The following is an 11684-nucleotide window of genomic DNA, read 5'->3' as shown; positions in this document are numbered from 1 at the left end:
AGCACAGCATAAAACACAAGAGGGGTTAAAGTCGTCGACTTTGTTGGTAGAGGTTGTTTTGCCCTTTTTGGCATTATCAACCCCTTCCTTGTTCTTCATCTTCTTATGAGTACTCTCACCCTCTTTGACAAAAATGTCCTTGAGAGGAGGAGATTGCTTGTCCTTGTTCTTCTTTTTCTTCTTAGAGTTGGGTGCAACCCAAGTCCCTCCTTTCCTACAACTTCCTTTTGATTAATCAAAAGGTCATTTAGATTCTTCTCGCCTTGGATGCATGACACAAGGCCCTTCTCAAGTTGTTCTTTCAACTTGGCATTCTCCTCCACAAGATGCACATGCTCACAACAAGGGTTAGTAGCACAAGCATTATCAATTAGAACAAAGGGAGGACAAGTAGAAATCCCCTTGGTTAGTTTTACTTGGAGTTGATCATGGGACTCCTTAAGAGAGGAATGAACACCTTTCAAGACCTTGTGGGCCTTGTCAAGTGTGTCAAATTCTTCCTTGAGTCTATCATGGCCAACCCCAAGTGCAACTTTCTCGGAATTAAGCACACGGGTAAGAACAATAGCATGATCAAGATCTTTTTGCAATTTAGCATGATCAACGTTGTGTGACTCCTCAAGAGCCAAACGAAGACCACACTCTTCCTCTAGAGCAATGGATAGCACCACAATCTCATCGGCGTAATCACGACTATGTCCCTCCAACTTGGAGATAGTATCCTCTTGAGACTCAATGAGATCATTGGCCTCACCAAGTTGTTCCAAAAGAGCAACAAAGTGCTTCTTGGATTCACCTTTGATCTTACACATGAATTTTTCAAACTCATTCTCATCAAACTCCACTACTTCACTATCACCAACACAATCTAACAATGAAGGGGAATTAGTGATAGTGGTCTTTATGTTGGGGGTTACCTTATTGATACCTTTGGCCATTAGGCACTTGGCGATGCAGTTCTTGTTGGTGGCGCCGAAGAGAGACACCTTGGGGGAGGAGGTGGAAATGGCCACGGTAGCCGTTGCCATCCCCTCACGGCTTGTATCATCCTCGTCATCATCGGAGGTATACTCTTCATGGGCCACCAAACCCTTTGGAGGAGTCTTCTTGGTGAAGTTGTTCTTGCTTGGGAAAGACTTGGCTTTGTCTTTGCGAATGAGCTTCCCCTGTTATCTTCCCTCTTATCATAAGGACAATCCGCCACAAAGTGACTCACATTGCCACAATTTTAGCATGTACTCACTCGTTGCTTGTTCTTGGACCCACTAGAGTTGTTCTTGGAGAAGTTGGGCCTTGACTTTCTCTTGTTTCCCCAAAATTGCCTTGAAGCAAGAGCCATGTGCTCGTGATACGCATACTTTGTGTCTTCGGGGCAGCCCTCTTCCTCCTCTTCCTCTTCTTCATCCTAAATGAATTTGGCCCTCAAGGCAAGGTTGGGTGAGGCTTTCTTAGACCGGACACGAGAAAGAGCATTGTCGGCGATATTGTTCATGATATTCATGGCAATGAACTCATCCAAAACTTCACTTGAGGTCAAGGTGTGGAAATCCGACCTTTGACGAATTACGGAGAACATGGCTTTGTTGAATGGCATGATGGCCTTGAGAAACTTGCGCTTGATCCAAATTTCATCCGTATCCTTGCTCCCATGATCTTGGAGAGAAACGGCAAGAGTGGTCACCCTTCGGTAGAGATCACGAGGATCGTCATCTTCTAGCATCACAAACTCATCGGCCTCATCTAGAACTACTTCAAAGTTGGACCGTTGAATCTTTGAGATCCCCTTGTACAACACCATGATGTGCTCCCAACAATCCTTTGCATGAGTGAAGGGGCGTAAGTGAGATAGATCTTCGGGAGGAACCACGGACTGAAGGATGAACAACACGGAATGATTGTATTGATTGTCCACCTCTGCTCTTGGAGTGAGGTTGTTTGGATCATGTGGGTAGAAGCCTTGTTCGATGATTCTCCAAAGATTTGTTGAGTTGTGATTCAAATGATACTTGATGCAAAAGACCCAATTAGCGAAATCACCTTTAACAATTTTAGGAGGAGGACCAAGGTTATTAATATGCGGTGTAGGAACTGGTCCTTCATAGACTGGTGTAGGAGGAACCGAGGCAAAGGTTTCCGTCCCATTCTTGTCAAGAGTGGAAGAAGTTCGGGTACCTCTAGCCGCTTCCTTTTCGGAATTGGCCTCCGACTCCGATGTGGTGGGTTTGGCCATAAGCAATGGTTCGGGAGAATTATTCATCCCTTCAAGTAATTCTTTAAGCATGGACTTGACTTCGATCGTCATGGACGTCTTGAGTGAGGCCATAGCCTCATTCAAGTCATCACGTGTGATCAAACTCAACTCCACGGCCCCGGGCAGTTCATGCCCACTCCCACCGTCATCAACCATACTCTTCGGGTGGTGAAACCCCTAATAAAGATACTTGGCTCTGATACCAATTGAAAGGATCGATATGGTTGACTACAGGGGGGTGAATAGGCAACTACCAATTTGTAGCTTTTCTTAACAAATTAGGGTTAGCAACAAACGGTTCTCTAAATGCACAACTAGGTGAGCAACCTATATGATGCTAACAACAACAACAACAACAACAACAACAACAAGTGCAAGCAAGGAATACAAGACAACAATAATAAGGACAGAGTAAAGGTAAGAGATAACCAAAAGTGGAACCGGTGGAGATGAGGATGTGCTATCGAAGTTCCTTCCCTTTGACAAGAAGTACGTCTCCGTTGGAGCGGCGTGGAGGCACAATGCTCCCCAAGAAGCCACTAAGGCCACCGTATTCTCCTCACGCCCTCACACAATGCGAGATGTCGTGATTCCACTAGTGGTCCCTTGAAGGCGGCGACCGGACCTTTACAAACAAGGTTGGAGCTATCTCCACACAAAGCTTGGAGGCTCCCAACAAGACCATGGAGCTTCACCACAATGGAATGTGGCTCCGAGGTGATCTCAACCGTCTAGGATGCTCAAACACACAAGAGTAACAAGATCCGCAAGGGATTAGTGGGGGAATCAAATATCTCTTGGTGGAAGTGTAGATCAGGGCCTTTTCAACCAATCCCTAGAAAATCAACGAGTTTGATTGGCTAGGGAGAGAGATCGGGCGAAAATGAGCTTTGGAGCAACAATGGAGCTTGGGGAGGTAAGAGATTGTCTTCTTGGAGAAGAAGATCCCTTTATATAGTGGAGGAAAATATCTAAATGTTATCCCCACTCACAGCCCGAGCAAACCGATACTAGCGCTGCTAGGAGCGGTACTATCGCTTCTAGGAGCGGTACTACCGCACGGTAGATCCACCAACCAGAGAAGTAAAAAAATTACTTCCGTACCTACCACCGCTGAGGGTGCGTTTGTGCAAAAGTCCGAGAGAGCGGTAGTAAAAAACTACTACCGCCCACAGAGCGGTACTACTATTGCACCTGCGGTACAACCGCTCGCACTTTGCACAAACAGGGGAAACAAGGTGGAGCTCCATTGAAGCGAGGGAAAGATGGTGCAAAAGAACAGATGTGTACGTGTTGATTCCACCCTAATCTTTCCGAAGTGGCCCCCTCTTAATAGTACGGCTTTTCTATGATTTAAATTCACCAAAAAGAAACGTAGAAAACAGCCGTCTTTGATAGACTCCGAGGGGCAGTGAACCGTCTTGTGCCTAGACATGAATTATCTGAAATGCTCAATACACACGATTAGTCGCACACGCATTGTCATCAATCGCTAAAATCATTTAGAGAGAAATATGCCCTAACATTAGTTATTTAATTATTTTCCATGTGATTTATGTCACTATTCATCGGATTTTCATTGTTTCATTTTGGGTTCTCTTTGCTTTCATTTTGTTACTTTGCTTATTTTTCTATGTGTTTTCTTTGGTGTTCTTCAATTTTCATTGGAATTTGTTCCTTTTATGTTTTGTTTACGTTTTTTTAGCATTTCTTTCTTTTTTGTGTGTATTTTATTTACGGTTTTATTATATTTTCTTTGGGCTTTGTAGGTTTATTCCTTTTTCACTTTTTCAATTCATGTCTACGTTTTCTCATACATGTTGTACATTTTTTATACATGTTGCACATGATTATCATATTTTCAGATATGTTTTGATGTCTACACTTCTCATATACATTTTCGAATTTTTATACTCATGAAGTATATTTTTATACACATTTAATATTTTCAAATACATGAGTAACGTTTTGTAAAAATATATGTTTTTATTTCTACATTTTTAATATATATGTACATTGTGCGTATACATATGTAATATTTTTTATACAGGTTTAATATTTTTCATATACATGATTATATTTACTATGCCAAAAATACATGATTGTTTTTTCAAACATAATTATTTGGTGTCTGCTATTTTTCATACACATCATTTTTTGTAGACACCTAAATTTTTTTATAAACTTATTATAATTTTAAAATATGGTATTAGATTAATTTTTTCTAATATATGTTGACAATTTTCCAAATACACGTGTATTGTTTTCTAATTATATGAAACATGTTTTAACCTACGGGAACCTTTCCTTGCATTGTATAATAATTTTAGAAAATTCCACGAAATTATTTTTGAGACGTCTGATGTTTGTTTAGAATGCCTCGTACATTCGTTTTGAATGGTACAAAACTTTTCTTCCGAATTACATGTTTTTTACAAATTTTATTGACATTATTTTTTACCGCATGAATATTCTGGAAAATTCATAATTCTATTTAAATTCTATCAATACTTTAAATATTAGGCTTATAATTATTTTATACTGATTTAACATTTTCCAAAATCCTAGGTTTTGTAAAATTGCGAAGTAAAATTATTTCTTTGAAAATATGTATTAAGAATATTTACAAGAATATGAGAAAGAAAGAAATTATATTAACCTGGTAAGCTACTTGGGCCAACTAGCTTGTGTTTCGCCCTGAGCGGCACACAACCACTCGCCTTCGATGAAAGCACGATAGCTTTTCACCAATTGCGCCTCGGCCATGAAACGAACGCAAAACCTATTTTTCCATCCGAAAGCAAAGCGGGCAGTGGCTGCTCGGGTGATGCCCATACATGGGTATATGAAGTTAAATGTTGATGTTGGGTATGATGTGGATACTATAGAGGGAACAATTAGAGTAGTTCTACGCGATCACATAGAAAAGGTTATTGCTGCTGCTAATGAAAAGATTGATGTATGATTTGATTCCTTCATGACTGAGACTACCGTGGTCAGATTTGGCATGAACCTTGCCCGTACATTGGGCGCCACCAAGATCGAAATTAATTCATACAATGCTAAGGTCATTGAGGCTTTGAAATATGGCTATTCATCTTCAATTGCTAGTGCAATATTTGATGATTGTGTTTTTACGTCCTTCGATTTGAACCATGTAATATGTGAGCATTGTGTTAGAGAGTGTAATCAAGTAGCTCACGAACTAGCTAGGATAGCTAAGTTTTCTGCTCCCCCTTTATGTATAGGTTGTGTCCAGAATGCGATCACCCAAAAACTAGTAAACGATGCCACTATCTTGACACTTGAATAAAGAAGGAGATGTCTGTAAAAAAAATGCAAAACCTATTTCTCTCTTGTTGCGAGAGGCATGCTTCTCTTGCCTGTGACACTCTTGTTAGTAGTGTTCTTTCATAAGCTATTAAAATACAGTTCTGTGAAACTTCAATGAACCGATTTTACAAGCTTTCGCACATACCTTTTTCCTTTTTGTTTCTTGTGTGCTTTCTCGATTGATTTTCTTTAGGATTTTTTTTAAAATCTCAGCTCGTGTTCCCTTTGTTTTCATGTTTCTAATACATGTTGCTTTTTTCAAATACATTGTAAACATTTCGAACTTGAACATTTTTAAAAACTGCAAATATATTCTAAGTGCTATAATTTTTGTAGATGGAACCAACATTTTTGTATATGTTATGAACATTTTTCTAAATTCATGTGAACAAAGTTTTACACTTTATAAAAAAAAATTATAATGTAATGAAACATATTTCAAACACGCGGAAATTTCTTTATGTCTTGATAATTTTTTTCGAATGGTAAGAACATCTTTTACGAATTGTGAGATTTTGTTTTTGCATTATCATGAATATTTCTTGAAATCTCACGAACATATTGGTAAACATGTGTACATTTTGTTAAATTGTACTAAGATTTTAAAAATTGTGTGGACATTTTTTACAATGTCAAAAACATATTTTTAAATGCGTGAACATTTGTTTAAATGTGTTGATCATGGATGATATGGGCATTTTGTTCACAAATTACATTACAAAATTTACATTATATGAATCTTTCTTAATGGGAGGTGAACTATTTAGAACTTCAAGTACATTTTTCTTTTTGAATCCAGATTTAAAAGCTTTGAAACTATATATAGAACAAAATAATAGTCCTGAGGCGAATCGTTCTTGCATCTTGCACAAAGGAAAGACAAGGCTGTCTAAATCTAGTCTCCAATGCATCAGTGAAATTCAGAAGTACGTATACGATTTCCCTCTGAATCATGCAAAGTTATTCATTCTGATAGCGAGAGATCAAGTCCAAGACATAGAAACGTGAAAAGGAGAGAGAATAAACACAGAAAGAACGGGACGTAGGCCTGATCACTAAAAGGGGCACAGCTAGCTACTGCCTACTGATCACCAAAAGAACCCAAGAACAGCCTCTGATCTTCACTCGAGACTCCTACTGCCATGAGAACGGGAGGGACGGCGACGTGCCCTCGGAGGAGCCATCGGCGCCGACGTGGAAGATCCCGTGGCAGTTCATCTCGTTGTCGTTGGAGCCGGGGACCAGCGCGCCGCCGGCGTTGAGCTGCTCGCCGTCCATGCCGCCGGGGAAGGTGGCGGCGAATCCGGTGGCGCCGCCGCCGCTTGAGGCCTGGGAGCAGGCGAACCAGGAGGAGGTGCCGAACTGCAGGCTGGGGACCGAGGGGACGTGCTCGCTTGGACGGACCATCCGGCTGACGTCGACGCTGGAGGAGTTGGCCGGGGATGACAGAAGAGAGAGAGCACAGTCGGAGTCGAGCACGTGCGTCAACTGTCCATCGGAGAACATCTTGTTGCTGCTGCTGCTCTCGGGCGGCGGCGGCAGCGGGGCGACGGCCTTGAGGAGAGGCTGGCACACGGGGATCTCGAGTGCTGGCGCGCCGGTGCTGAAGCTCATCTGGTCTCCTTCGTGGAGGAAGGGGAAGCGCCGGCCTTCTTTGGAGTATGACGACGTGGCGCCGCCGAAGTTAACCTGGTGCGTGCTGTAGAATGGATTGCTGTCCTCGGATTTGATGATCCCGGACCAGCTTGGCTCCGGCCTTGGAGCCGAGAAGGACGCGAACCTTGTCCCTGCATTTGAATACAAACCTGAACGGCCGCCATGAAACGACCGAGCATCAGACAAATAGTACAGTATTCAAACATACGTAGCAGCAACGTAAAAGACTGAAAATGCAGCATTGTGCACTCAGCCTGTTCATTTGAATGCTCAGGTTACAATGTGCTCTTGTGGCTACTGAAGAACAGTACATCCCGCATTTCATTTATACCATAAACCCATGATTAAACATAATTAAACACAGAGCAGCATGTTTATGCCAACTTTCGTCCTTATAGGAAAACGGCCGTAGCTCCATGCAAAATGCAGGTCAAGCTTGTTATAGGTTATACAAGAGAAATCATGCCCCAACAAAATTATGAAACCTTAGTTTTGCACGAAAGATGTACGAACAACTACAGGTAACATGAGCATTTTGGTGAGGGTTTGCATTTGAATTGATGTATTTTATAACCGAAGTTTCTGGTTCTGCGGTTACTATATGATTTTGTTTATTTTAGCTATGTATAATAGTAGCAACCAACATGGTAATAAAAAAGAGGTAGTTAGACAAGAAGAGTACCTTGTTGGGTTGTCATGAAGCTCCCAGAATTCATGCTATCTACCTGTGGCTTCCTGCGGCGTCGATTGTGCCCATCAAGGCGCTTTCTGCAGCTACGCTTAGCCTCATCAAACTCGGCAAGCATGTGGAACCTATGGAATAAGAGATTCACGATAAGAAAGATGGACATCTACGTGCAAAGGAGTACGAAGGAAGAGCTAACCATATATGAGTGTGTACTAATCAGTATCTACTGAAACTGTTGATGACATACCAAACACACATGATTGTAATAACGTGAAGAGACGAAATCAGAACACACTTGAAGACCATGCGAATACAACGTCGCATAACCTTGTTATAAGAAAATAAAAGCATTACTCTCATAATACAGGAAAGTGCTACAATGGCATGATAACCCGCCATGGTGCCATCATGGACCAATAACGGTGAATATAAGCTGCTGTATTGATCGTACGCATATCATATATGAGTAACTCATAATCAAAAACTACATGGACCAACACGGCACTCAAACAGAATGGTCCGGATACTTGTTTGTTGCCAAACATTAAAACAGAACACAGATTCGACCAAGAAAAGAGTACACACACACACGAGCAGCTGGACCACTCGGGTTTCAATGCGTCAGTTAACAAAGCTGAGTGCATGGGGGGTGGGCTTGGCTTTACAAAAAGTTTTCTACTGGGCCTGCAAAGCGCTGCAAATTAGTGCTACTCCTGTTGGGCATTTGGACCACGGCATAGGTTCCAACAGGCGTATGTCAGTGCGGCACCAGCCTGTATGTAAGTAGTATGTAGGAACACTGATGGAGCACAGCGTGGTGATCCAAATTTCGCTCCACCCGGCGCACTATTGCCTGATCGTGTGCCTGATGGGCGCCCAATCATTGCGAACGCGTCCCAACTGAAAATTTTCAATCTTTTATCGGGAGAAGACGACCAAATGATTGACGGGTGGTTTTTGTATTCCTTGAATTTTCAGGAGCCGGTTGGCTTTTGTTGGGCTCCAATGATTCAGCTAACCAGAAAACCCAAAAAAATTCAATTCGGAGACAACCGGCTCCACCAAAATGCAAGATGTGGGATCGTATTTGTTTCGACAATTCGCTCCGGTGGTCCGGCATCTCATGTGGAAAGAAACAAGGCTAGTAAGCATGATGCGGTCATGGCAGATGGGGTAGGCCAAGAATTTAATAAAACAGGTCATGTGTTGAGCAACATCTTTAAGGAGTGAACAGTCCCCACACAACAAAAACTGCTGCACACAATAACCCCACGAGTAAACCCAAAGAATTCGCATGGATCTGGTGGTTTTACTACTAATTCAGCAACGGGGGGCAGTCTTGTCAGACATAAACCACCTCAAGGGTAAAATGGGTTCATCCTAGAGTAACCTACGGTTAACAGTGGCTTGGTTAACACAGATTAACCCTCTTGTCTCCCTACTAGTTGGTTTAAAATATGTGATGATTTTTCTGGGGACTCCCCAGCAGAGCATTGCGCCTGTTTTCTTTAGCCAGAATAAAAGCAGTAGTGACATCTTTGTCAATGTCATGGAAAATCTGTGGTGATTTTTTGTTTGCCAGAATGAAAGTCGCAGTAACATATTTGTCAATGTCAGAAATTATGCTCCACTCTTGAGCTTCAAACCAGAGCCAAAAATAATAATTCAGGAAAGGGGAGAATCCAAGGGCAGGTTTGAAAATGTGGCAGCTAGCAAATCATAAAAAGGACTGGTGCAGCTGATCTTTGGCACATGGAGTGCATCAGCCACTTTTCGCTGGTAATAATTCACACCCGTGGGCTAGAAAGTTACTGGTGCAAAAGCGGGAAAATGGGAGGGTTATGAATCAGGTATGCAACTGGTTGCCCAAAGTAAAAAACATGGGGGGTACTTGATCCATATGGAAAGGCTGAAAAGTTAGTGCCGGATAAAGGAAAAGTTACTGGTGCATCCTTGTAAGAACAGTGAGATATGCTCAGCTCATTCAGTAGCCCTCCTTGCTTGGACTGGGAGCAACTGGTTAGTTTCAGCCAGGGCCTTTTCAGCCTTTTAAAAAAGGAAACGACGATCAGCGGTAAAAAAGGAGAAAAAAATGCGTGTGTGAAAGAAATGACTGGTGAGGCCAATCAGACAGTTCTTCTCATGCAGCAAGTATTTTCATGGCGACAGTTCAAGCAAGCAATGGTGTTCTTTTCTTTCACCGGTGTCACAGTCAAGGAGGATTGGTTGCTGATATGAGATGGATGGGAATGAGGGAATTTTTTGCAGTTTTGGCGGGTGATTGTTGGTTACCTGCTGCACTGCTGGCAGAAGCGCATCTCGCGGCCGGCGACGACGACGAGGGGCGTCTTGGAGTGCGCCTCGCACACCTTGTGCCGCCGGTGGTAGTCGCGGCACTTGCTCAGGTCGGCCTTGCAGCCGTCCACCGCGCACGACGGGCAGTGCCCCGCCCCCGCGCCGCCGCCGCCGCCGCCGGCCCCCGGGCGCGGCCGCTTCAGCGGGCTCGCGGACGGCACCACCGCCGCGGCGTTCGACGCCGACGCCGACAAAGACGCCGCCGGGCCATTCGCCGCCGCCGCCGTCGTCGCCACGGGCTGCTGCTTCATCTTGCCGTCCGCCGCGGGGCCGAACTCCCCCAGCCCTCCCAGCTTGAGGTCGACGGAGCACTCGGGGCGGCCCGGCGGCCCACGCGCGGCCGCGGCAGCGATGCCCGCCGCGGCGGGAGCGGCCATGGCCGGCACCCCGTCGTGCTCCAGCTCGGCCAGGTCCCAAGAACCCGGCATCTTGAGATCCCAATCCATGCCGCTCGCTCGCCCGCTCAGTCACTCAGCAGCCAGAGCAAGCAAGCAAGGAAGCAGGCAGGCAGCCCCACCGCCCCGCCTGGCGCTCCCGCAGTCACAGGGTGAGGTCACTGGTCGCCGGTTTGTCCGCTCCCTCCGGGCCGGCCCCCCCACCCTCGCTCCGCGACGCGGGCAGCTAGACACCAAGCAAGAATCATTGCGCGGTGACCACCATCCGGAACGCGAACGTGCAGCGGGGCATGCAGCGGCAGCTTATCCCGATAGGGATGTGGGTGCAGCGAAGCTGGCTGAGGGCTCGGTGGAGGGCAGGGCAGGGCAGCGCAGACGGCAGAGCACACACGCGCACGCACAGGCGACGAGCCAGCCAGCCAGCGAGCAGCAAGACAAGAAAGATGGCGCCAAGGGACTGGGAGGCAGTAGTCAGTACATGCTCGCAGAGGCAAGTGCGGCAGGTGTGTGGCATGGAGCAGGGACAGCCATGGATGGAGGAGCTACTCTCGCTACTCGCTAGCTAGTGCGGGTGTGGGCAGCAGGAGACTAGTCTCTTCTCTTCCTTCTACTCCTCCTAGCAGGGGGTGAGGGGGGTGGGGTGGGGTGGGGTGGGGGTGGTATATAATACTCCTACTACTAGTAGTAAAAATGTTTTGGGTTCCATTTTTTTTTGTGTGATTGCTGGGTGGTAGAAGCCATTCAACATCTTCGTCTTGATCAATCCCCTGACAGGGATTCCAAAGGAGGAGGAGGAGCAATGAATGGATGGCCCCATATGCCCCTCTCAGCGCCATGTTCACCCTTTAACACCAGCATGGAAGCCTTCCTTGTGCTGCCCCTGCAATTATTGGGGGCTAGGCTTGGTTTGGTTGGGGTTTTGAGGGCTTTGCTTTCCCTTTCTTGGCGCCTCAACAAAGGCGTGGGCGCGTGTTAGCGACCCCTAATCGCCTATGCTTAGCTTCTG

General features: G+C 45.0%; 1 protein-coding gene across 1 annotated transcript; it reads right to left on the bottom strand.

Annotated features, from left to right (window-relative positions):
- Nucleotides 1–6522: 6522 nt before the first annotated feature.
- On the bottom strand, nt 6523–11312 carry LOC123399776 (squamosa promoter-binding-like protein 18). The gene is made up of 3 exons (XM_045094159.1): nt 10221–11312; nt 7923–8053; nt 6523–7389 (listed from the first exon to the last, which is right to left on the bottom strand). Exons 1-3 carry the CDS (start codon nt 10727–10729, stop codon nt 6719–6721), a joined length of 1311 nt encoding a protein of 436 aa, XP_044950094.1. The 5' UTR covers nt 10730–11312; the 3' UTR covers nt 6523–6718.
- Between the last annotated feature and the right edge of the window lie 372 nt (nt 11313–11684).

Source organism: Hordeum vulgare, chromosome 5H (genome assembly GCF_904849725.1).
Source record: "Hordeum vulgare subsp. vulgare chromosome 5H, MorexV3_pseudomolecules_assembly, whole genome shotgun sequence".
Classification (NCBI taxonomy): Eukaryota; Viridiplantae; Streptophyta; class Magnoliopsida; order Poales; family Poaceae; genus Hordeum; species Hordeum vulgare.
The sequence above is the reverse complement of the archived record's forward strand: the minus strand, read 5'-3'. Positions and strand labels throughout refer to the sequence as shown.